Here is a 26,448-nt window from a genome sequence, read left to right on the forward strand (position 1 = left end):
ATGTTTGTCTTAATGTGGATTTTATAGTGCTCTCTTTGCACTCTCTTTGCAGTGGTAATAATACTGAGCTGGATTTGCCCACTCAAGATTAAAAGCCTAAAATGCTTTTAAATGGAGCCTTCACTACTAACTTACTAGCTTTTTGAGCTGAGTCAAGCCGTAAATGATGCCTTTTAATCTACCTGAATATACTTGTTAAATGTCATAGCTATCTTGTATTTTACATCTCTTGTCCCTAAAATGATAAATGCTATTGTTATCCATTTTCCCTTTTGAAGACCATTTGTGTCCCAACATGTATCATTTCTTTGACGTTTGATTTTTCAGTCGCATGGTCTTACTCTCTAACAATACTGAATGAAGACTATCTCAGAAGAAATGGTTGGATTTTATGCTGCTTCATATTTACTATGACTTTTGGCCATAGTCACATTAATTCATACTTGGCTTTAGCTTATGTGATTTGCATTTTAGATCATGTTGAAAGTTTTTACTTTAAGCCTCATTTGCATTTTTGTAAGTTATTGTAGAATAATGTAAAATTTATTTATTATGTAACACACGTTAATATTTGAAAATCTTTTTCTCTTTTACTGCCTTGTTCAACTTTGGATTCAAAAACCTCTTTAAGAACTTGCTGACATTCTTGAGAAGTCCAGTAATATTTTGCTAGCATCATAGTTATCAAATGCCTGTAAAAATCTTCATCCTGAGGAATAATGCTCTAGTTTGCTTATGACCATGGGCTTGTGTTGCCACTCACTTGCTCCTTTGTTTCTTCTTCTTATTTTTCCCCCCTCAGGTCTTAGTCCCTTCTGATTCAATGCTTGTCTTTAACGTTTACCATGTGTTGTAGATTTGTTGTTGATGGTGGGGAAAATGGAGAATTCTTTAGACATAGGAGGGTAGGAAGGAGAATAGATAGAATAGATGTCCCCCCCGCCCCTCCAATCTAGCATCTCCATTTTTGCATTCCTTTGTTGAGCCATTTTATCATGGTAAAGAAAAATGCTTGAACGTGTGAGTGCCATACCACGTGTGTGTTTGTTGTGTAGGGAAAAACCTGGTAAATGTCATCCTTGATAGTTCAGTGGCCTGACCTCGCTTAAGTGCTGTTCCCTCTGTAATTATACTACGCCTCCACCTCACTGCATTGCCATCACCAGTCATCAGCTGGCAGGTCCGGGCTTCCCGTGTCCTGTTGGGCAACCACACGATGGAACTTTAATGCTATTTCCTGGCATAGCAGGAGGTGGACACGAGCAGGGGAAGAAACATCAGTCTAAACATGAAATCTATTTCCTTGTGTTTCTGACACTAAAAATTGAGAGGACGTTAAACTGGACAAGAGGGCAGACTCTAGTAAAGGACTGAAAAGAGACCCCTTGCTTGTGGGTGCGCCGAGTTGCCTGTTGATTGAAGGGGTCTGGTGTGTGGCATGGAGCGCGCCTGAGGTGCAGAGCCTTGTTGCCGTGGGTGCCTTTGGTGACCTGTAGGCTTTGTAGGCTGCTTGTGGCGCTGTTATTGCTTCCTTTCTCTGCGTTAGATCCTGGTGATTTCCATGTGGCCCCGTGTGAAGACTCATGAGGTACAAAGTGAACTTGCTATGTGAGTTCGTGAATACAGGGCTGGTTTAAGGATATCTGAGTGTGCTTTGCGTTCTTGACTTTTATTTTAACAAAAGCAATTGTAGATGAAGTAATTACTGGTATAGTTTTTTCCATTGGTCTTAAAGTTGAACAACAGCAGTTTTATTGCTTAGACGAATTTGGGGGAAAAGTGCAAAATGTATCTTTCTAGTTTCAGTTTGTTTGGTGTACTGACCCAGTTCTGGTTAGGGGTTAAATCTCACTAGAATTATTTCAAGCATCAAAAAGGGGGGAAGTTTGTAATTAAGAAAAGGAGACTCATATTGCAAAAATGAAAATTTAGTGGTGTTTAATTTTTAAAAATTGTGATTTTTATAAAAAGGTAATTCATGGTTAAAAAAAAAAAAAGTGTTAAGCAGCTTCCTAGAGAGTATATAATGAATTTTCTCATCCACTCCAGTTCCACAATCTTGTTCAGGTTTCTTGACTATTTTTCTAAAGATAGCCTGTACAACTATGCTTGGACATGAAAAAAATTGATTCTATAATCCAAACCCATTATAAATAGTTTTGTTGCCCTTTTTCACTTAAGTATATCTAGGATATTATTCATAAGTATCTATATCCTTGTCTGCATGTAAGCATTGGTGTGCTGGAGCTGGTTTTACGGGCTCAGGAGAGCTGACTGTTGTATTGGCAGGAATTTAGTGAGCTGGTTGTTAAACTTGGCCATTATTGAAGTTGACCTCGATGGGAGTACTTAAACCATGGACATGGGCAAACTCTACAGATAGACTCTCCCTTCTTCTAGCTCATTGGTAAACATTTACCAGTACACCACTGGGCATCGGTAACTACTTGATGAGGCCTCTGTTGACGTACTTATAGATCCTGGCAGTTTGCTTTGTAAAGACAAGAGAAATGAATATTCTTAGGCAAGTCTTGCACACACGTTTAAGTAGGTATCGGGATGTTATAAAAAACAGAAGGAACAACTGAAAAATAAGAGTTTATTTTAGAAGAGTGATTACAAGGTTGGTTAATTCAGTGATGCAAGCACCCATTGAAGTTCAGAACTTGCTTTCATTTCTTCATCTTCCGTGTGTTGACATCCCCCACAGTTACAAAACGGCTGATGCAGCGCCAGGCATCATGTGTAGGCATGACAGCCTTGGAAAGAAAGAAGCATTTTCTCCCATACATTTTTTTTTTTTTAAAGTGAGGGAAACCTTTTCTAGAAGTCTCCCTGGTACATCACACTTTAGGTCCCATTGATCCCTGGGCCAGGAAGAACCCTTGGAGTAGGAAATGACAACCTACTCCAGTATTCTTTCTTGGAAAATTCCACAGACAGAGAAGCTTGGCAGACTGTATAGTCCACAGGGTCTCAAAGAGTTGGACACGATTGTGTGATTGAGCATACTCATAGGCACTGAACTTGCAGTGAAGGTGAAAGCGATACTTCTGTGCTACAGAATATCATTAAAAAAGCATTTGCTGAGTGATGCTGGAGATAAGTGAGCGAAAAACATACAAGTATTTTTGTCTTCATGGAGCTTAGTTCTAGTGAGGAAGACGGATGGTAAACAAACGGCATGTTGTTGGTGATAGGTGTTATGAAGAAAAATAAACAATAAAGGTAAGAAAGGGACTACTTTGGAATTGGGAGTTGGGTTTAGGTGGTGTAATTTTAAAAAGGATGCTCAGGGAAAGGCCTCACTGAGAGTGTGATGTAGCGAAAAGGCTGAAGGAAGTAATGTTTAAGGTTGTCTGGATGATACATTTCTAGGAGTGGAACTCTTTATTAAAGAGTTAGTTTTCCAAATAGCCACTTTGTGATCCTAACACCATTTACTGAATGATTCATCTTTCCCTAATGCTTTGAAATGCCACCTTTATCATGTATTGTGTGTGTTAAGTCACTTCAGTTGTGTCTGACTCTTTGAGACCTATGGACTGTAGCCCACCATGCTCCTCTGTCCATGGGATTCTCCAGGCAGGAATACTGGAGTGGGTTGCTGTGCCCTCCTCCAGGGGATCTTCCTGACCCAGGGATCAAACCCACATCTCTTACATCTGCTGCATTGGCAGGCCTCTTATGTCTGCTCTGTTGGCAGGTAGGTGCTTTACCACAGTGCCACCTGGGAAGCCCTTCTATCATGAAGCCCTACGTTTGTCTCTATTCGCTGAAAATTTATTGCCAATACCAAACTATTTTAATTACTGTAACTATATCATGCATGTTAATATCATAGCACTAGTCTTTCCTCATCAGTTCCTTTTAGATTTTTCTTGGCTTATTTATTTAGCAGATCAATTTTAGCACCAGCTTGCCTAGTTCCCCTATATTAAATTTATAGGTTAATTTAGGGAGTATTGAGTCTTCTAGCTGATAATAGTATGTCTTTTAATTTGCTCAGTTACGTTCTTTCATAACAAAATTTTCTTCATAAAGATCCTGCCCAAGCTTTGTTAGATTTATTCTAATGGTGTGTGTGATATTATAAATAGGATTTTTCTTCATTGTGTAAACTATAAAAACTTCCCGGCTTTATATAATTGACAAGTTTTTTTTGTATTTAAGGTGTTCAACATGATGATTTAGTATACATATACATTGTAAAATGATGACTGCAGTCAGTTAGCACATTCATTACCTAGTTACCTTTTGTGTGTGTGTCTACAGAATGCTTAAGATCTATTCTTTTAGCAAATTTGAAGTATACAGTTTAGCATTATTAACTATAGCCACCAGGTTGTACACTAGGTCCTCAGAATTTGTTTCTCTTAAACCTGAAAGCTTGTATCCTTTGACTAACATCTGAGTTCCCCCACCCACAGGTTCCTGGCAACCACCATTCTGTTCTCTGGTTTTACAAGTTTGACTTGTTTCAATTTCAAGTGTGAGTGAGATCCTGTAATGTTTCTTTTTCTGTATCTGGTTTATTTCACATAGCATAATGTCCTGTGGTTTTATCCATGTTGTCTCAAATGGCCCTCCGGATATTGTGCATAACACAAGGAAAGCAATTTTTTTTGTGTGTGTTTGTGTTTGTACCAGTTTTGTAATTATTTATTGGATTATTTTAGTGTTTCCAGTAGTTTCCTCCATTGATTCTCTTGGGGTTTTTAAAAAACACAATTATAACATCTGCAGATGGTTTTGCTACTTCTTATTTTTAGCCTTTTTTTTTTTTGGTCCAAGTGAATTTGTAGTTACTTCCAGAAAATGTTTTAAAAAATGGTGGAAACCTTTGGTTTTTACTTTAATGAAAAATATGATTCTGTCTTTTGGCCTGAGATGGCTGTTTGGCTAGAGATACAATATGTTTCAAAAATCCTGTTTTATTAAGAGTAAAAAAGTCAGGGGTCAATGTTGAATTTTGTCACCTTTGTTTTCAGCCTCTATGGTGACAGGGTTTTTTCTCTATTGTCTTATTAAATCAATGGTACTTTTCTAATACATATCCACTCATACATCTCTGCACTTATGCAGGATAGCCTTCTTCTATGTATCACTAGATTGTATTTATAAAAACTCTAAATAAAAATATTAACATTAATATTATTGATAAATGATGGTCTGATCTAATTTTTCATTTGGAAGATGTTATCTTTCTCATGTTCTGCTGATTTTGTGAAAAATAATTTCTGAATTCCTTCTAATGCTCTGGAACAGTTTAAATAGCATTGTGATTATTGTTTTTGAAGATTTGGTAGAATTCTCTGAAACCAGCTAAATAAACCTGTACATTTTGAGGGGTAGCCCTTGGCAACTTTCTCACTTTCTTCCAGGGTGATTGTTTGGGTTAAACTAGACATGTTCAGTCTTAAAGCTCCCATCAGTCTTAATAGAAATAAGCAAGACTCTGGCAGGACTGCTTTGTGAAAAGAGTATGGGCTTTTGAGGGCTAACCTGCTTTGAAATGTGGGTCAGTCCTTATTGCCTGAGCCTGTCATGAAGCTTAGTGTTTTATCTGTAAAAATGGGACCCATACTTACCTTGAGGTTTGTTGTGAAGATGAAATAATATAGTGTATAGGATCGTGCCCAACCATGTCTGTCTCAGTATTGGTGTTTGATACATGTTAGGTTTGTTTCATTCCATCTTGTTCTGTTCCTTTATTTTTATTTGTGGCTTCTTAGATCAGATTTGTTCATAGTCCTTCACTTTGAAGTATTTGTCAGTATTTTTGCATTTTAGCTTGGTCTCAAAATCAGTTTATGTGACTCGACTTCACACACACTGAACTATATGCCTATTAGCCCAGGGTTTCAAACTCTCTTAGCACTTATATAGTAGAGAGAAAGATATGACTTATTCTGAAAATTTCATTAACACCTTTTGGTATGTGGTGTCACTGCTCTAGAGGGTAGAGTGTATAGACACTAGAACCATGTCTGTTCTTTTTCGTCCTCAAGTTATTTTCAATTTATTCTCTTCTGATTGTCTTGGGAGGTGTAGATTTAAACAGAAAGCTATAGCTTAATCCTTTCCAGTGGAAATTCTGGATGCTCAGATAGCAGGAAAATTAATGTTAGGGATTCAGTGAATGGTCCTTATGACAAGGCATGAGGGTCAATGCCTAAGGAGTGAACTGTGCTTCGTATCTCAGTTGAAGGGCCGAAAAAATACTGTTCTGTAGAAACATCGTTCAGTTGCATTCATGTAAGGGTATTTAAAAGACTTATGTACCAGGCAGTGCTAAGCAGTGGAAGTAAAAAGAAATGAGACATGTGCTTCTAGTTTTAAGATACTTAGAGAATAGTTCAGAAGATGTAAACAGACAGTGGCAGGATAATCTGAAAAGAAACATGAAGTACCATGAGTTTAGAGTGGAAAGTTCCATTAACTGCTGGAGGAGTTAGGGAAGTTTTCATGTGGAGATATTTGACCTGTGTTTGCACCTACAGAGTGTTTTACCAAGCAGAGGAAACAGCATATGCAACAGCAATAAGATGTGAACAAGGTGTGGTTCCCAGCTGGGGTTCCCAGTTCGGTGAGACCCAAGGGTAGCATGCAAAAGAAGCCTTTGGTTGTATAACAGTATAACGGTCAGTCAGTATTATTGGCCTGTTGGATGAATAAAAGAATGAATATTATATATATCAGGCACTCATATATGACCTCAAGGAATATAACTACTTGGGAAAGTATGTTCCAAAATTTAGCTTAAAAATTCGTCTCTTAAACACAGTCCTTGCTTGTATTGGGAAAGGTTTATTCTGAATCAAATACAATTTTGTCTTAAAGATCTTGTTTCCTCATTAGTTACATGAAGAATGGCATATTTTCAGCCCTGAAAGGACCAAAAGGTAGTGACTTTCAGAAATCAAAAGGAAATGATCAGATCCCTTCTATTCACCTAGATGGTGGTAGTACTTACCTTTTCTGCCATCTGGTTTAGAAGTTCATTTACTTTAGTCAGGCCAGTGCTCTCAAAGTTGAGGGAATATGCAAGACTTTTTATGTTGGGGTACAGGAGGGAAATGTTAACATTTTTATTTATATTGCTTTTAACGCCTGTTGTTGAATTTCTGCTTTTGTATATACACATATATACATGTACATGTATATGCATAAACTACACAAAGCACATGTGTATTCACATGTGTTTTCACATATATTCACACACAAAATGAGGTTATGTGCCTCCCCCACCCAGATGGAAAAGGTTAGAGGTCCCTGATTTAAGCCATCAGTACAAAATACTTTTAAAGGGATCTTAAAATATTTGAAAATTTAATCTGGGTTTTAAAAATAAGAATCCATCTCATTTTATACTAGTTTAAGAGAAACACTTTAAATAAACATAATGGGTTGTAATTCAGGTTTAATAGCAAATATATACTTGCAGGTACTTCAAATAGATTTTTTGTTACACAGAAGTAACTTTCAGAGAGCAGTTCTATAACATGTTTTCTTAGTGAGATGGTAGTAAGTGCCATAAGCCTCCCTGCTGTACACTGCCCCTTGTCTAACATTTCCCTCCTTAGTTGGTTAAAAATCACACTGCAGTGCATAATACAAAACTATTTACTCTGTATGACCCCAACTATGTATAAAGTGTAGGTTTATATAAATGTGTGTGTGCATACGTATATTTTTGTGTGTATGTGTGTGTGTAATGCAATGACTTACTAAAAGAGAAGAAAAAATATTGCAGTCTTGATCAGTTCCAATGCTTTGCCAAAGCCTTCCCTGGTGCTGTTATTTGGCACAAGACTGACACCTAGAGTCCATCGTGGCTTATTTATTCTGAGGTTTTCTCTGGCTGAACCTTATGCTTTGGATTTTTTGTTAAAATAATTAAATGTTATAATAACCAAAATGTTATTGTATTCTACTGTGCTCTCACTTTCTGTTGGTAGCATGATGTAAGTTATTTTGCATACCCTGGCCGGAAAATGTGTACTGTACCACCGGCCCATTGCAATACTAGAGGAAATAATATTTGCTGCAAAATACTGTTCAAGATGATTTTTTTCTAACTCAGATTTTGACACATTCCTTCCTCCCTCCGTTCCTCTTCCCCTGCCAACTTGGTCTAGTTGGCCCAGCACGTCTAGAAACCATAAAGACAGTTCTTCTAGGCAAGACTGAGGCACTTGGTATGACTTCAGATCATCTTCAGGGTATCAGTCATCGTGTGGTTATGTCAAATGGAGAAAATACAGGAGGACATATGCTTTAATTGGAAGTTTTTGAAGATGCTTGACTGCTTAGAATTCTCCTACGTAGCAAATTAGGAAAGTACTTTTCAGTTGCATTTTGTTAGGTTTTAGTATTTTGGTAATTTTCATTAGTAATAATTTCCTTATATTCTCTGGCGTCCTTCTTGTAGCTGGTTGACTTTTCCATTTACCTTAAATTGTTTTCTAAAAAAAACCTGATGGGTGAATATCCACTAATACTTTCATAACATCTGGAGTTGGATTTTCGGTGACTTGATTGAAAGTCAGAAGACTTCTATGGTCTTTCATAGTTAGAAAGGGCTGTTCTATTTTCATAAGTGTTGTCTTTTTCCTGCAATAGTAAATAACAAGCCACATTTTAAGTTTTGTAACCAGTAACACCACACTAAGAGCCACATATTAATTACAGTGCTGTCCTGCATTCTCCAGTAACCATAAAGGTCTAGTTTCTACTTCCCCTTTATTTGGAGTAAGATGTGGGAAACTGAAGAATAACTTTCTTATTTACATGCCATTGTCAAAGCCCTGACTGAGGGCTTTAAAATTCCTACTTCCAGGCTTGTCTTCTAGCCATTTAATTTGGCCTCTTTGCTGAAAAGGTGCCTGTGTCAATAAAAGAAGAGTGTGAACACGCATTTATAATTATTCAGAGTGGCATCTTAGGTATTTATAATTAAACCACTTCTTTATGTATTTGTATATACATTGAAGAATGAAGTGACTACTTAGATGATATTATTTCCTGGATGAAGATCTTTTTTAGAAATTAGATTTAGAAAAACCACATCTCGTATCAGAATTCTGTTTCGTTTGCCCTCGTGGCTGCTGTTGAAGAGGAAGGTATCTCTGCTAGTGTCTTAAGTTCTTTATTTTGCATACATTTTAATCTAAATCTGAGCAGTTTGATCAGGTGTCATGGAAACTGTCTGTTCTACTAGCTCTAAAACAATGTTTTGTTTGGAAAACCTGTTATTATAGGACTTTAAGACTGTATAAGGACTATCAATGTATTATAGTCAACATATACATTCTTCCTATCACTAAACATCAAAAGCTGAAGAAATACTCATTTTTTATTCTTATTATCTGTCTTTTCTAATGCGAACAAGTAAGTTTTCTGTATAATTTGATCACAGATGTTTGCAACATTTGCTTAATGGTTACTACTGATGCACGATACAGTCCAAAGAAGCCTTCAATCCACAAAAGCATCCTTGTCTGTATTGAAAACATTACCTGTATCCAGTGTGTTTCAGAAAGATTTCATGTCACTAAGATGCCAACCTGGTGTCTATTTGACATTCCATCAGATGTCCTTTCTTATGTATTTATCAAAACAAATGCATTTTATGAAAGTTCTCTTTCAGACGCTTTTTAAAGAAAACTTGATTATTGACAGCTTGCTGGCAGCTAAGTTTTTTTTAGTTAAACATGTTTTATATTTTTTTAGTTAAACATGCTTTTTAGTCTTACATCTTTTTGATATTTTACACTTACAGTTGGTTGGCTTGTTTCCGCATGTCTCTTATTATATAGCTCTTGAGCAATTTCCTGAAAAATACGCCGAGCACTCTTTTTCTATAAATACAAATAAGAAAAAAAAAGTTGTCTTATGATTAAAAGCAATGCTTATTGCACGTTATCTGAGCCTTTTCTTTCTGCATTGGCCACCAGTCCTAGAAACTATCCCACCCAACACATCTGTATGTAAAGTTAGTTAACTCTTGTATTTTGAGTATATTAAGTAGAATTTATGATTGAGAACTATCAATTTGCCACATATTCTACCACTTGAGAGTATAATTTTTCTCAACAATAGGAAACAGTATGAAAGTTGTTCTATGGTGATGTTCTGTGTTTCGTAAATTATTTTCAATGTAAAATAGTTAATAACCACAGTTCTGAAGATGTTTTACCAGCATTGGTCTGTACCTTTTGTGACTCTTCTGTTTCTTTCTTTCTTTGAGTGTTAGATTTTAACTGTCAGGAAGAAAAGGAAAATCATAAGACGTGTTATGTACTCAGAACAATCATGGCAGATATCTGATACCATAATAAGGTTAAACGAACTTAATACTTAAGTAATATGCAGTAAGAGTTAGTAATTTTCATGTCACTTCTGAGATGTTTTTATTAATAGCTCAAGCTGATATTGATAATAGGATTTATGGTAATCTTAATATAACACATACATTCCCCCTCTTATAGCATGTGAACAATGAGAAGTATAGTCTTTCTCAAAAACTTTAGGCCTCTTAAAGATATTTTAAGGCAGTGTCTAATCTCTCTCTCTTTTTAAATATTTGTTTAGCTGTTCTGGGTCTTAATTGCATCATGCATGACTTTTAGAAGTATCATGTGGGATCTAGTTCCCTGATCAGGAATTGAATCCGGGCACCCTGCATTGGGAACATGGAGTCCTAGCCACTGTATCACCGGGAAAGTTCCTTTGGTCTTTTTCGTTAACCTTTTTTACTCTTAAAGATCATTCTTAGGCCTTTCATACCTCCCCCACCAGTGCAAAAGCAGCGTGTGTCTGATGGTTATAAAGAAGGATCTCTTATTTCCATTTACGGAAAGAAAACCATATAAATTGTATACTCTGGTTAGTAATTTTCAGTGATGAAACTTTTTGCTCTTTTCTGCAGACCTCCTCTGCAGTAGGTATTTCCTGCAGATGCAAAGGGAGACATTAATTAGGTGAGCTATTTCTGAGGCTCCCAATATGTGGAGAGATGGAAATTATTTCCTTAGGATAATTTTCAAGGCCATAGGGATATCTAACGCAAGACGTTTGACTTACTTCAGTGAGGACGATGAGGATCACGAGCACACTGATGATGTAGATGGAGAACAGGACTAAGAGGGCTATCAGGACAGACTGCAGTTCCTTGCTGAGAACCTTCGTCTCTTTGTTAATTACAGAGAAAGAGCCACAGTCACTACTGAAACATATTATTGGAAATATATGTATAAACTGTAATTGAAACTAAATGTTAAGGGGGACACATGACCTTATGCTCTTTAGCTATACATATAAAAATTTATTCAGGGGCTCTTGATTTAGAAGGCACTCAAGTATATGATAGAGTTAAAGCCAGTTCATTTGTTCTTTAAGTGTATTATGCCCAAAATGTTACTCATTTTTAAAACTTAAAATTTTAGTAAATTCAATTAATTATTTGTCATGATGCTAAGAATCACTTTTTATATAAAATGTTGCCTAAAGTGACATAAACATTTCAAGACAGGTTGTTCAAGAGTGTTTTAAGTTTCTTTTAGTAGATACACTGAACAAGTGTTACCAAGAGTCTATGGAGTTAGAATTCTTTCCCGCATATGTTTATAACCTTGAACTGTACACATAGGTAAACAGTGCAATCTTTGAAGAACCTGAGAAGGCCATACACTGAGATTGTGGTGCTCACTGCACGCTTGTATGTGTGGTGTTGTGTGTTTCTTCTTTCTAATAAAGCTGGAAGTAGGATTATTGAATCCATTTGTACATTCTGAATTTCTCCCTTCCTGAAGGAAGTGTCCTGTTCTCTAGGTAGTGATGAAGTAACACACTGCGTCTTCAAGTATGCAATTATTTGAAGTACAGAATCCAATTAAATTTGTAATTGTTATCTGAATAACTTGTACAAACCGTTTTTCTTCTGGCTGTTATTTTTTATAGAAGACAAATGCATGCAGTGAGGGATACAAATCGCCACAGCTGTTGTGTGTGTGTTTTAATATCTGTTGTTGTTTAGTCGCTAAGTCATGTCTGACCCTTTCCGATCTCATAGACTGCAGTGCGCCTGGCTTCCCTGTCCTTCACTATCTCCCGGAGTTTGCTCAAACTCAAGTCCATTGAGTCCGTGATGCCATCCAGCCATCTCATCCTCTGTTGCCCCCTTCTCCTCCTGCCCTCAATCTTTCCCAGCATCAGGGTCATTTCCAGTGAGTCAGCTCTTCACATCAGGTGGCCAAAGTACTGGAGCTTTAGCATCAGTCCTTCCAGTGAATATTCAGAGTTGATATCCTTAGCTGACATTAATTATTTGCTATAAACCAGGAACCATTAAAAGTTCTTTATGTGCATTAACTCATTTATAATTTACCCCACAGGTGAGTATTAACTAATATTAAATGATGGTGGAATAGCAAAAGTTCATTAGAACACCAAAGTAGGGATTGTAATATAGTGCAATCTGGACTCCTCGAAGTCCTGTTTTAAAACCAAAAGCCTGGTCAATTTGAGTTTATGTTTTAATGATCTCAGAATTCATCATAGTAGAGTTTCTTTAAAGGCGAGAGGTGTGAGAGAAGCATGGAGTTGCTGCTCTTCTCTTCCTTTCCCCAGAAGTGTGCGAAGCTTTTCCTCAGAAATGTCTTAATTTATAGGACTTAGATAGGCTCAGTGTCCTCACTCACGTGAGGAAATTATCATGGATTTTAGGAAATCTCAGGAAACCACAAGCACACCGACCCTTTTTCTGTTCATTATCTATGCACAAGGGGGTAAGGTCAGGGGTCCCCCAGTGGCTTTACCTAAAATTTGTGTTTATTCTCCATAATGCATATTTTTTTTATGGGTTCAATTTATTGATTGCTTATGCTTCTCCAGTGTTTTGTTCTAGATGGTGCCATACCAGACCAGATCCTAACAAGGCTGTCAGTTAAATTCAATCCATGTAACATGGAGAAAGGAGGACATAGTTGGTCAGCCTTTGCCAGTAAAGTCTGAACATAGAGAATATAGCACCCGGCATAACCCTGACTCTGTCTGCAGAGGCTGAGAGATGGGATTAGTAGTTCTTCAATCCAAACTGCATGTTGGCTAGTGAGTAGGTCACACTTTTCATTGGCTCAGCTATTAAGTTATCAGATTTATCTCCTAATCTCTGCATAGAAGTAAGTGATGCATTTAAGGGGCCAAGCAGAACACAGTGTATGGGAATAAAGCTTTGACTGACCTCTCACCACAAGCACAGTCCCTCCTCCCGTTTGCTTAGCTCTCGGTTGCTTTGAGCTGCGAAAGGCTATTCCACAGATGTAGATTGCACTGTCGTTGAAAGTCAGCCTGTTCACGGTGAGGGAAACCTGGTTTTGTGCTGGATACTTAAGGGTGTATTTGTCTGTCTCACTGCTGCATCCATTCGAGCACAGGTTCTCAGGCTCGTGAGTCCCGTAGCGAAACCACAGGCGTGTTGGTTTCTCTGCAGGGCACCCCACGGTGGAGAAGGAGCAGGTCAAGGTTACGACCTTTTGCCTGTAGTCCACTTCAAGTTCAGGTAATTGAGACACTGAGACGGTGCAGTCGTCCGCGACCCCTGTAGGAGGAAGCAGATGAGCTTCTTCAGTGGGCTTCTCACCTCCCTTTGTCCTGTGCTCCGGTTTTATTCACATTTTGGGGTGAAGAATCCACTGGAAAACCATGGCTTTCTTGTTTTTACCTCACTCAGCATGGACGAGACTATAAAAGTAGACACTGGTGCCAATATTTTATGATAACTATGAATGGAATATAACCTTTAAAATTGTGAATCACTATTATAAAGTTACAGCACACCTGTAACCTTTTTTTAACTTGTACATTAATGTCAATCCAAAAAATTGAGACTTAAAAAAAAGGTAGACGCTGGTGTTCCTCACTTTTCTTGACCCTCTGAGTTTCCTGACCTCAGGCTTCTGGAGCGCAGTGATGTCTGGTACTTAAGGGGCAGCCCTGGGGGTGGGGTGGAGATCTCCATTGCTGGAGGTGACAGCAGATCCGGAGTCAGAGGTTCGGGGCCCACGTGTACACTCGTGGTGTACTTACGAGCTGTCTGTTGATCTCCCTGTGCAAATCAATGGCTCTCTAGGAGCCTGTTTCCTTATCTGCACCCCTGGCCTCATAGGAGTATTGCATTCAGTGTAGCAATAGGTATCAAAGCCCCTCATGCAAATGACTGAGCATGTGAGCAGCAGAGATTTTTTTTTTCTGCCTTTTAAGGTTGTGATTGCTAGGAATTCATGACAGTTTACAGTTGTTCTTCAGGGAGTCTAGTTGTCCCAGAGGGAAACATTATAAAAGGCAAGATGTACATCTAGGAAATTGCAGCCCTGACTTAGCCAGCCTTTCGTTGCTGAGCAGAGGCATGATGAGCTGGCCATGCCACTACCCAGCAGGTTAGTTTCTTTCCTGGCTCTTGTACGTTGCTTTGTAGCCTCTTGTAGCTCTAATTTACTTGAGCAGTATTTTGATTAGGAGCAGATGTTTGAGTTCGGATCCTAGCTCTTGCTAGTTCCTAGCTCTCTGGTCTGTTTCCTCATTAGCAAAAGGGGGATAGTGTGAGTATCATGAGGTTAGCAGGAAGTTTCATTGAGGCCATCAGTGCACAAGGAGTATTTACTTACCTGGGTCTTAGTAAGTATTTAATGAAAGGAACTATTTCTACTGCCATGGCTACTCCTGTCCCCACAGTATCATATGCCCATTTTAGAGATAGCTGTAAATAGAGCTCTAAATAGAGATAGCTATCCCTGATAGCTCAGCTGGTAAAGAATCCGCCTGCAATGCAAGAGACCCTGGTTTGATTCCTTGGTTGGGAAAATCCCCTGAAGAAGGGATAGGCTACCCACTCCAGTATTCTTGGGCTTCCCTTGTGGCTCAGCTTGGAAAGAATCCACCCGTAATGTGGGAGACCTGAGTTTGATCCCTGGGTTGGGCAGATCCTCTGGAGAAGGAAAGGGCTACCCATTCCAGTATTCTGGCCTGGAGAATTCCATGGACTGTATAGTCCATGGGGTCGCAAAGAGTCGGACATGACTGAGCGACTTTCACTTCACTTCACAGTATCATGTCAGCAGGGCCAAGACTAGACACCCCATCCAGCGCTCTCTCCACCACCACGTCATGCTGCTTCCCTGTCGTGGGGGGTGGGTCCCCATGTGGCCTTCTATCTAATCCCAGGCTCGTGAAGCTGGAACGCTGCTCAGGTATTTATTACTGGGAAAACCTGCCCTCAGCTGTTTTGGGGGCAGGGAGGCTCTGTGAAATACTTTTGGTTGAGGCAAATTGGAATTTGTACGTGTTTTCACTCTGACTTTGTGTGGTTATATGTTTCCACATGGTCTTATTTGTCTGACTTTTCCCTTTGCTATTGTACACAAAATTAAAAAATAATCCAAATTGTCTGATAAAAGTTTCATACAGGCTTTTTGTCACTTAACATTTTTCTTATAGGTCCTGATCCAGAACAGAAGAATTAAAACTAGAATCACAGTATTTGTGACCCAAATCTGTTCTCACTGTGTTGTAATTTTTGTATTTGTACAATTGGAGATGAACTGGGAGCTTTTTAACAACCCCGTAAAGATAAACCAGACTAGAGGGTAAAGTCAAGTCACTGGAGAAGACCAGGCTTCCTGCGTCTTCAGCCAAGGGACTTTGCTTCACTCCTAGGGCTGGTAACTGCGACCGCAGGTCTCCTACCCAGACTTCATCACCTTAGAAGTAGAGAAACGGCTTTATAAGTATAGTGATTGTTAAGTGTGGGAACTTGAAGTGGAAGTAGGCCTGCCAGAGTCATGAAGTTAATCAGCAACGTCCCAGTGTCAAGTCCTCCCTCAGGTAGTTTTTAAAAGGGAAGCTATCTTTTAACGTTTTTCTTGGAGAACTAGTGTTCCAGGGTAAAATAAATAGTTGCAATTTTGGAGTTTCATATCTCTGCTCCTGACTGCCTCAGAAGGGAGGGACCCGCTCCCGGTGGTTTCCTGTGAGAGCCCAGGCTGTGAGGAGAGCCCAGGCTGTGAGGAGAGCCCAGGCTGTGAGGAGGCCCAGGCTGTGAGGAGAGCCCAGGCTGTGAGGAGAGCCCAGGCTGTGAGGAGAGCCCAGGCTGTGAGGAGAGCCCAGGCTGTGAGGAGAGCCCAGGCTGTGAGGAGGCCCAGGCTGTGAGGAGAGCCCAGGCTGTGAGGAGAGCCCAGGCTGTGAGGAAGCCCAGGCTGTGAGGAGGGCCCAGGCTGTGAGGAGGCCCAGGCTGTGAGGAGAGCCCAGGCTGTGAGGAGGCCCAGGCTGTGAGGAGAGCCCAGGCTGTGAGGAGACGGCTGCTCCCTCCCCCGCCCCGAAGTGAGGCAGCAGCTGAGCGCGAAAGGGAAGTCTGGACAATGTGTCAGCCTGCAGCCCACTCCTGTGAAGAGCTGCGCTTTAACAACTCTCACATTCTGTAGGGTTTCTTTTTAAACACAATACCCTCTGAAAAGGTTGAAAGTTTATCTTCTTAGTGGAGGGAATTAAAAAAGATTACTGTTTTTGAAGACCAAGCTAGAAAATCCATAGAAAAGTAATTTTCAAGCTTTCTAAAAAACGGCTTTATGGAAAATTTCGAACGTACGCAGAAGTAGTTGACCAGCACAGTAACTTCTCCACCATCACCTGACTGCAGCCCAGTCTTGTTTCAGCTCTTCTCCCTACTTGTGCCTTTACTCTCGTGTTATTTTAGGGCAAATTCCAGATAATTTGTCTGCACAGCTTTCAGTATATATCTTTGAAAGATAGAATTCTTTTTAAAAATAATTTAATTAGAATACTCTTATAAAGTAATATATATACTTATTAGGGAATAAATAAACTTATTACTGAAAGTAGAAGCAAAAAAGTCACCATAGTCCTTTCACCACTCCGCCCCCACCAAATCACTGTTAACATTTAAAAATATTGCTTTACAGATGGGAAAAAAAATAAGAGCTTTTGTTCCCTTTCCTGGCCTATGACCCAAACTTTGTGAGCAAATCTGAGATTATTAGATTTTCTAGAATGATGATGAAATTATTAGAACTGTGATATAGGAAACTCTCTCATAGAGAAAAAATAGGCAGAAATATCCATGTATTTGTGATATGGTTATTTTTCAAGGAAGGAGCCATTGCAGTTTTTTTAAATGACAGGTACTTCAATTTATAGAAATTCAGCTTTTTCTGAAACACTGTTCTTTAAAAATATTCAAGTATTTAGTGCACAGTCAGTTTGCCTGTATGGGAACTGAAATGTTGATGATTAACGTGATTTTATGAATATTTTCAAGCCTTTGTTTGGTGAAGTACTCTTCTCTAAAGCAGCATGATAGTAAAGGAAATTTTCAATGTTAATATTAATTTTTTTCTCAGCTGTTCTTTTATTACCTATTTCTCTGAGAAAAAGGAAATTTGTCGCCTAGACAGTTTCCATAATGTTATACATTTAAAAATCTGTAGGGGCTTAAAATATAAATGAATTTTTAGATGAAAAGTAGCAGTTAATTTAAATGAAGGGAAAAAAAAAGAACCTTACCGACATAAAACAGAATCAGATTGAGTTCCAGACCGAGAATGATCTTGCCTCTGTTCACAGTCTCCATTTCTGTGTGTATGTGTGAGGTGTGGGAATGTGTATTTGAAGAGAGTTTCGGCTTTTTTTTTTTCTAAGAAAGGAAGAACCAAAGAGAGGAACTCTTATTGAGGAACCATAATTGGGAACTTTTTGAAATTGTGTAAAGATTGCTTGTAATCCAGTTTCACCATTTAAAGTTGAGATTTTAGCTTAGAGCACATTTCTAAATGTTAATATGGTCACATTTTTCTTGGGTTTTACAAATCCTCAAAGATGTTAGATGCTTTGGGTGAGATTTTTGATTTACCTTGGTGCATATTCCTAGAAAGTATTGTTTGACAGATAACTCATACTTAAATTTTCTAGAGCAGTTCAGTCTCTGCTCTTGGGCATCTAATTTGTTCTTGGTGCTGGACTGATAACTGCTGGAAATTGAGGAGAAGCAGAAGGAAATATCTTCATGTAGTGTGCTAAGTCACTTCAGTTGTGTCCGACTTTCTGCGACCCTGTGGACTGTAACCCACCAGGCTCCTCTGTCCATGGTATTCTCCAGGCAAGAATACTGGAGTGGGTTGCCATGCCCTCCTCCAGGGGCTCTTCCCAACCTCCAGGGGCTCTTCCCAACCCAGGGATTGAACTCACATCTCTTCCATCTTCTGCATTGGCAGATGGGTTCTTTACCACTAGCGCCACTTGGGAAGTCCATCTTCATGTAGAGACAAGAGAAAAATCAGTGAACAATGAATAAATAAGTTGGGTGCCATTAACTAATTGTACCCCAGTTTTTTTTAGTCGCTAAGTCATGTCCAACTCTTTGTGACCCCATGGACTATAACCTGCCAGGCTCCCCTGTCCCTGGAATTTCCCAGGCAAGAATACAGGAGTGGGTTACCATTTCCTTCTCTAGGGGATCTTCCCAACCCAGTGTTCGAATCTGCATCTCCTGCATTGGCAGGAGATTCTTTACCACTAAGTCACCTGGGAAGCCCTTGTGCCCCAGTTTTGTGTGACTGCTTTTATTGTGAAATAAATATGTGGAATCTCTGTCATCCAGAACCCCCACCCTAGTCCCTCGGGGGCCATCAGTCAGGTTCTTTGTAAGCAGCAGAAAGTGACTTGGGCTGACTTAGTAAGCAAAAGGGAGTTTATTGAAAGGATTTGAGGATAGCTCAGTGAGTACCTGGAAGGACTGGAGAATCATGTGTTGGAGTCTACATGCAAGACACATTGCCCTGAAATCTGCTATAAAGCTGATCTGAAGAGCACACTGCCACCGGCAAGCATTGCTGCCTTGGCATGGACCATAGCCTGTCAGGAGTACCCCTGCATGCTGCCCCAGCTGCTTGGACTCACACCACTGCTCCCAGAGAAGGAGCCTCACGTCCCCACTTCTCTGGGCCACTCGCTCCTCATTCCAGGTCCCAGGCGACTGTTTCTGAGCTTAGGTCATGAGCCATTGCCTGAGCTGCAAGAAAGAGGAGGGGGAAGCTGCTTCCCTAGGCTTTGCCTTCCACGGGGAAGAGGGGTGCTCACTGCCGGAAACCATGAAAAGCCTCTCCTCTGTACTGTTTGTATGCTTGGCTCCTGTTGATTATATATTTTGTCATTTCCAGAAAGTTAGTCTCTGTATTTAGTAATACTTTTAACATTACTGTGTATTTTTTAATTTTTTTTACATCATTGTTGCGTCTGAAAGCACCCCCCAGATTTATATATACCACTGTATGTGTGTGTGTGTGCGTGTCTGTAGTCAGTGCTTGGTATGTATGTAAACCTGAAGACTTTTTCTAGCCCTCCAGTACCTGGGCATCTGACGCTCATGGGTTTGGAAATGACTAATGTAACACAGACTTCAGTCACTGTTCCAAGAAATGCTAGGTTGATTCATCCATTCTAGTGTGTTATCCTCTTTCTGGTTCTGGAGGTTAACTTGTATGAAATTCTTCTGAAAAGTTAGAGAGTGGATTGACCTCCCTTGAAAAGCACACCAAATGATCTGTTTTTAGAAATTAAAACCCTCTGTTAACCTATTTTTACTTTCAGCCTGATAAACCTCTTTAGTTAATATGTGGCATAATTTTACTACACTAGTGTCATTTTCTTACCTTTATTCAAAGCACTCTTTCAAACTTTGTTACACTCTGCTTCAATATTCCAGTGTTTAATAAGCAGTTTTCCAAACCTGTTAACCATTACACACCAGTCAGTGTAAGGGAGGGTGATATCAAGAAACTGTCAGAGAAAGGAGTAATGCGGGCTTTGGGTCTGGTTTAATGAGGGATTACATTTCTGCCCCAGTGTTCATTAACCTTGCAAGCTGGGGCACGTTCTTCAGTCTTCCTAAGCCTTTGTCGTCCTGCTGGGTCCCCTGGGAGATCATTCATCAAGGCACCCAGTACTTGGCACATACCAAGTCCTTAGCAAATATTGTTCTTCCCCTCTTCCCTCTTTTGAATAATCTGCTTGTTCAAGAATTTAACTTCATGTTTTTGTTTTAGTAGGTGGCAAGTGGGATAAACCATCGGAAATTTTGGAAATCAAGGGACAGAATTGGGAAGAACAAGTGAATAGTCTGCCTGAAGTTTTCAGAAAAGCTGGTTTTGTTATCGAAGCTTTCACCAGACTGCCATACCTGTGTGAAGGCGACATGTATAATGACTACTACGTTCTGGATGATGCTGTCTTTGTTCTCAAACCCGTATAAACATGTGGATGTTGAAGTCTTCAGAGTCCACCCCAAGAATGTACACTCCGGAAGAGGGTCTGCGAGTTCAGTTATATGAAGGGAGGACCTTTGGGGACTGCCATTCTAAATATCATGTAGGAATTTTAAAAGCCAAAATACTAATTATTGCTTTGTAGTGTGTAAAAGGAATGTTTTTTAAAAAACAAAAAAACCAACTCTTTGAGGATTTTTATCAACTGTTTACTCAATAATGCAGGTCACACTCCAATTATGGAAGATATTTTTTATACTTAATTGCAGTAGGGCCTCATTCCCAAAGCAATAGTCATGACTTCACAGGGAACCAGTAAATGGGGGTTGTTTGTAATGAAATGAAGACTGGGCCATAAAGCTGTCTTTCCAGTTGCAAATATTGGTTATAAAGTATAGCCACTGATCCTCTTTCATGTTTAGAAATTCTGTCATTATTCCAGAAAATGTTTTTAATCATGCTAATAAACTTTTTTTGGAGGTGACTTTGGCATCATGTTGGAGTTACTATAAGGCTTCCCAAGCATCTTTAATTGCTTTGCTTCAGGGGTGCCCAAGTAGTAGCATATATGAAAGAAAGATGAAGTAGACTAGAATATATGGTAAAGGAAGGCTTTAGACTGGGGTGGGGTGATTATTGCAAATTGTGGTGAACACAGGCAACCCAGACTAACTCTCATAGAACCACCTCGTTCAGATGTACTTCAGGGACTACCCTCACTCCCCAACTCATACATATATATATATATATATATATTTTTTTTTTTTTTTTGGAAATACAGAGCAGTGGGTTCTGACTTTGTGGTAACTTGTATCCTACACTCAGAATTTTGCTTTTCTGGACAATCTCAGGTTCTCAGAACTAGAACATTCGGTTTTGTCTGCTGACAAGAACACAACCTAAAATTGTTTTAATTCCGCTTCTTAACCCTGTCCTTGTATACCTCTTTCATAGAACTTGGCTCTTCTCGAAATCCTTAACTGAGTTTATAGTTTGCCAGGAGTATGGTTTAAGAAAACCATATCAGACTCATGCATTCTAGAATCCGTGAGTGCTTCCAACCATATATCCAGAAATGTTGCAACGAGGAGCTCATTACCAAGATCGATAACCATTGTGGATGTTCCAAAGAGCAGAGCACTTAACCCAGAATCTAAAATATCAGTAATCATAGAGGTGCCAATTTGAGATCATGCCTATTAACAATGTTATTCTCACAACTTGCTTTTGTCAGCCAGGTGTTTCATTAAATATTCTCATCTATATGCTCATAGAAGTCATCAAATCACATTTACTACAGCACCTGGGTATAAAGGAGAATTAAAGCCTTGAGAAGAATGACTTTATTATTCATTAAGAACAGCATTCCCACGTCCTCACACCAGTATCTTCCACCGTTATTGTGTAGTCATAAGAGTTGGGTTATGTGATTTATGCAAAAGCGTTATTGGTGCGTTCTAATGCTTTTTTCCCCCCCAGGAATTCAAATAAGTGAAGTGCAAATACTTAGCACCTTAGATTGTAAAAATAGAGGAAATGAGTAAACTTAATGTAGTTCTTGTACAGTTGAGTTTTGCTTCTTTATAAATTGTCATCATCAGGGGTTGCTGTTTAGACTGCTGAACCAGAGTGCAAGAGTGACAGATGCTCAAAGAGGCAGGTTGCTCCAAAGTGTTTCATTAACTTTGAAATTGAGAATTAATTTGGTAGTCTATTTGGGAAAAAAAAGAAACAAACCTCCGTCTTCCCCCCCAAATCAGAAAGCACATACATTTGTGCATTTTAAAGAAAATACTTTCTCAAAATCTGAGGTTCTCTGAAAATCATCTTCTCAAAAGTGCCGTTTTTTTGGTGAAAATTTAAACTGACAAATCCACTCACATTTCATGCCTGGTCTTGAAAGTCTTGGTGGTATATCATCATTCCACTAGATGGCAGTGTTGCTTACTGTCAGTGACTGTTTATTTCCTCTTAAATGGAATCATGTTTTTTCTTTTTTCTCCCCAAAGTATTGATACAATAAACTGCCTTCTTGTCTGCACCATTCCTTGTGTAAGTGTTTCATATCAAGTTAAGGTTGTACTGGAGGAATTAAGAAGACCTCTATTTGCAGTCAAAGCAGGCTAACCAGTTGACCTTAAAGGTCACAGAGAAAGGAAATGCAAGCTGCACCTGTGGGTCAAAGCTCTGCACCTGCAGCTGTAAGCCCCTGGAGTGTTGAGACCACTGATGTCGGAGAATGGAAGGGAAGAAGACAGAATAGCCTTAGTCGTTTCTCCCTTGTGCAGAGCTGTTAAGAGAGACAGTGTATTTTCTACCCTTCTCTTATGTCACATCAGTTTTTACATAATTGACCTTTAACAGAAAAGCAGCTGGGCTGGGAAATAAAATAAAACTTAGTTGTTTCAGAGTAAAGCTTTGTTTTCACTTAGTTCTGCTCCAACATGTTTCATTAACTTTGAAATCTACTCTTCAGAGCAGAGTATTCAAGCAGACTCATAATGAAGCAAGATGTTTTTACCAGTTGTTTCCTACTGCTTGCTGCTGCTAAGTCGTGTCAGTCATGTCCGACTCTGTGTGACCCCAGAGACGACAGCCTACCAGGCTCCGCTGTCCCTGGGATTCTCCAGGCAAGAACACTGGAGTGGGTTGCCATTTCCTTCTCCAATGCATGAAAGTGAAAAGTGAAAATGAAGTCACTCAGTCGTGTCCAACTCAGCGACCCCATGGACTGCAGCCCATCAGGCTCCTCCATCCGTGGGATTTTCCAGGCAAGAGTACTGGAGTGGGGTGCCGTTGACTTCACCGTGCTGCTGCTTAGTTACTGATAAAAGCATTTCATGATCTTTTTTTGTCTAAAAGCTACAGTACCGTCCGTCCACATGGGCTTCCAGTGGCTAAAGTGACTTAGCACGTTTGTGCAGATACCTAAGTTCTCCTCAAATAGGCTTATATCCAATGCACCTGTGTTACAGCTGGAAGCCAGTGCCCTGAGCCAGGGCCGTCCAGACTGAGTTGTGCTGCCTAGGAATCCGATGAGCACAAAACTGGGCTTATCATTGACTTGAAACAACCAAAATGCTCACCAAGTAACAAATTATCAAAGATATAAAATCCTGAATTGGCAGAAGGAAGATCACACTATCCATGCCAAGATTTAATTGAGAAAATGCACCCAGTATCATGAAGGAAATATTACCACAATATAAAATTCAATAGCCTGCCCTTTTGCAATTGTATGATAAGACGGTAGCTAGGCAATAGTGAACAACACAGTAAAACTGATTTCACGTCTCCTGTAGCTATCTGTATAGGTGTTCATATTTTGGTGTCTACTTTATCAATTCTAATATATTTGTATTGTCTTGGTCTATGTGGGCTTCCCAGGTGGCTCAGTGGTAAAGAAGCCACCTGCCAATGCAGGAGAGGAAGGAGACACGGTTTCGATCCCTGGGTCGGGAAGATCCCCTGCGGGAGGAAATGGCAACCCACTCCAGTACTCTTGCCTGGCAAGTTCCATGGACAGAGGAGCTTGGCGGGGCTACAGTCCATACAGTTGTGAAGAGTCAGACACCACTGAGCACATATGCACTCCTGTCTTCTACGTAGGAGTTGATTCTAATTTCTTTTTAGTTGTTATTTTTATTTTGGAATAATAGACTTCGAGAAACCTTGCCAAGATAGTACAGAGAGGTGCTGTGTATACCCTTAACCCCCCAACATTGTCTTGCATACTAGCCATGTTATGTTTGTCTAAACTAAGGAATTAACATCGATACCCTATTAGTAAACTACTGACTAGTGCAGTTTTGCCCATTTTTCCATTAATGACCTTTTTCTCTGTTCTAGGAGCCAATTCAGCATACTACATCCCATTTAGTTGCTTATATTTAAAATTGTTTAGTGTTTATTGACATAGTACCATTATTTATATTTTTCTTCCAAATTTTTATTGTAAAATCATATGAAATTTACCATCTTAACACTTCTAGGTGTTCAATGGTATTTAGTACATTCAAATTGTGCAACCATCACTATAATCCATTTTTACTGTTTTCACATTTTGCAAAACTGAAACTCTGTAGCCATTAACACTAACTCCCTATTCCTTTCCCCCTTCCCCCACCCCCAGTCCTGGCAATCACCATTCTACTTTCTTTGACTTTGGCTATTCTAGGTACCTCATATAAGTAGAATCATACAACATTATTTTCTCTATGACTGGCTTATTTCATTTCACAGAATGATCTCAAAGTTCATCCATGTTATAATATGTGTCAAAGTTTCTTCCCTTGTTAACTCTGAATAATATTCCATTGTGTCTTTTGCTTATCCATTCATCTGTCAATGGACACCTGCATTACTTTTGTTATTGAGAATAATGCGACTATGAACATGGGTGAATGAATAATCTGTTTGAGTTGCTGTTTTCACTTCTGGGTCTATACCCAGAAGTGGAATTTCTGGATCAGACACTCATTCTATGTTTAATTTTTTGAGGAATTGCCATATTGTTTTTCACAGTGGCTGCACCATTTTACATTCCCGCCAACAGTGCACAAGGGTTCTAATTTCTCCACATCCTCCCTAACATTTGTTATTTTGTATTTTTCTTGATAGTAGCCATTCAGTGGATGTGAGGTGGTATGTAGTGGTTTTGATTTGCATTTCTCTTGGTGGTTTGTTTTTATAGTACTTGTATGGCATTGGGTTTCATTTACTAGTAACCTGTACTTTGTAGCTTGCTATCTATATTGATATCAAAGAATTGGAATCAGTGTACCCTGATCCCAAAGTACTTTTTCATTATGAAATTTCATACTTCTGGAGAATTAGAATCATTATTCCATAACTAGAACTTAAGATTTCCCTCTGAATTTTAGAGTCAATATGCTGTATTCACATGAATTAAATACTAGTCTATTTTTTGTGCAGGACCATTTAAAAATTACTTTCAGTAAGTATAAAATGAAAAATAAAGATCCTCCCTTTACACCCCCAAGTAAATGACCATGTAAATCTGGAATGTCTTATACGCCTGCATTTCTTAAGTTGTGGAAAATAATTAAGAACAGATAGGATGCCCAAATGCTATTTTCTTCTATCCTCTTCAGGAATCAGCACAGTACTTTTGTTTTATTTTACATTTTCATCTTTTTTCACTTTTAAAAACTATCTTGTATTCAGGTATAGCCAATACACTGACTCAATGGACATGAGTTTGAGCAAACTGGGAGATAATGAAGGACGAGGAAGCCTGGTGTGTTGCAGCCCATGGAGTCCATGGGGTCACAAAGAGACACGACTTAGCGACTGAACAGCAACAAATAGCTGATGAACAATGTTGTGTTAGTTTAAGGTGAACAGTGGAGGGACTCAGTCATACATATACATGTATCTGTTCTCCCCCAAACTCCCATCCAGGCTGCCACATAGCAATGAGCTGAGTTCCATGTACTATACAGTAGGTCTTTGTTGGTTATCCGTTTTATATAGAGCATTGTGTACCGGCAACCATAAGTTTGTTCTCTTAAGTCGTATTTTTTTTTTTCTTTTGGTATGGAAACCCAGGAACCAAGATGCAGAACACTGGTTTTAAACTTGGAACCCTCAATGCTTTTCAAATGGTAGAGTTGAAATGTTTGAGAATATGTTGGCAGTCCGTTTTATACTGAGCAGAACAAAACAGTTTTCCCTACACTTGATTTTGCCACCTTGTTTTTATTATTTATTATTTATAAGGTGGCTGTGACTGATCATAAAGCACTACTGGTTTTGGCATTATAAGTAGCATATTCGTTATAGAAAAAGTAGAAAATACAGACAGGTGTAAAGAACATGCAAGTAGAGTTTAGCTGAACCATAACCCTTAGAGGACCACTATTAACATTTTGGTATATACCCTTCTTGGAGAAGGCAATGGCAACCCACTCCAGTACCCTTGCCTGGAAAATCCCATGGGCAGAGGAGCCTGGTGGGCTGCAGTCCACGGGGTCGCGAAGAGTTGGACATGACTGAGCAACTTCACTTTCACTTTTCACTTTCATGCATTGGAGAAGGAAATGGCAGCCCACTCCAGTGTTCTTGCCTGGAGAATTCCAGGGATGGGGGA

At 39.3% G+C, this 26,448-nt stretch overlaps 2 protein-coding genes across 3 annotated transcripts in view; one reads left to right on the forward strand and one right to left on the reverse strand.

Moving 5' to 3' along the window:
- The window catches only part of METTL9 (methyltransferase like 9), a 47,294-nt gene extending 24,914 nt beyond the window's left edge, over positions 1 to 22,380 (forward strand). Inside the window, exon 5 of one of the 2 annotated variants that reach the window (XM_043914506.1) lies at positions 20,118 to 22,380. In XM_043914506.1, the coding sequence (XP_043770441.1) occupies positions 20,118 to 20,323 (206 nt within the window). In that variant the 3' untranslated portion in view covers positions 20,324 to 22,380. The remainder of the gene's footprint in view (positions 1 to 20,117) is intronic. The other variant, XM_043914507.1, reaches the window with a different exon arrangement.
- Positions 7,407 to 17,666, reverse strand: IGSF6 (immunoglobulin superfamily member 6). The gene is made up of 6 exons (XM_043914508.1): positions 17,581 to 17,666; positions 13,247 to 13,603; positions 11,089 to 11,195; positions 10,218 to 10,265; positions 9,783 to 9,863; positions 7,407 to 8,616 (listed from the first exon to the last, which is right to left on the reverse strand). Exons 1-6 carry the CDS (start codon positions 17,645 to 17,647, stop codon positions 8,560 to 8,562), a joined length of 717 nt encoding a protein of 238 aa, XP_043770443.1. The 5' UTR covers positions 17,648 to 17,666; the 3' UTR covers positions 7,407 to 8,559.
- Positions 22,381 to 26,448: the final 4,068 nt, after the last annotated feature.

This window comes from Cervus elaphus, chromosome 10, assembly GCF_910594005.1.
Source record: "Cervus elaphus chromosome 10, mCerEla1.1, whole genome shotgun sequence".
NCBI lineage: Eukaryota > Metazoa > Chordata > Mammalia > Artiodactyla > Cervidae > Cervus > Cervus elaphus.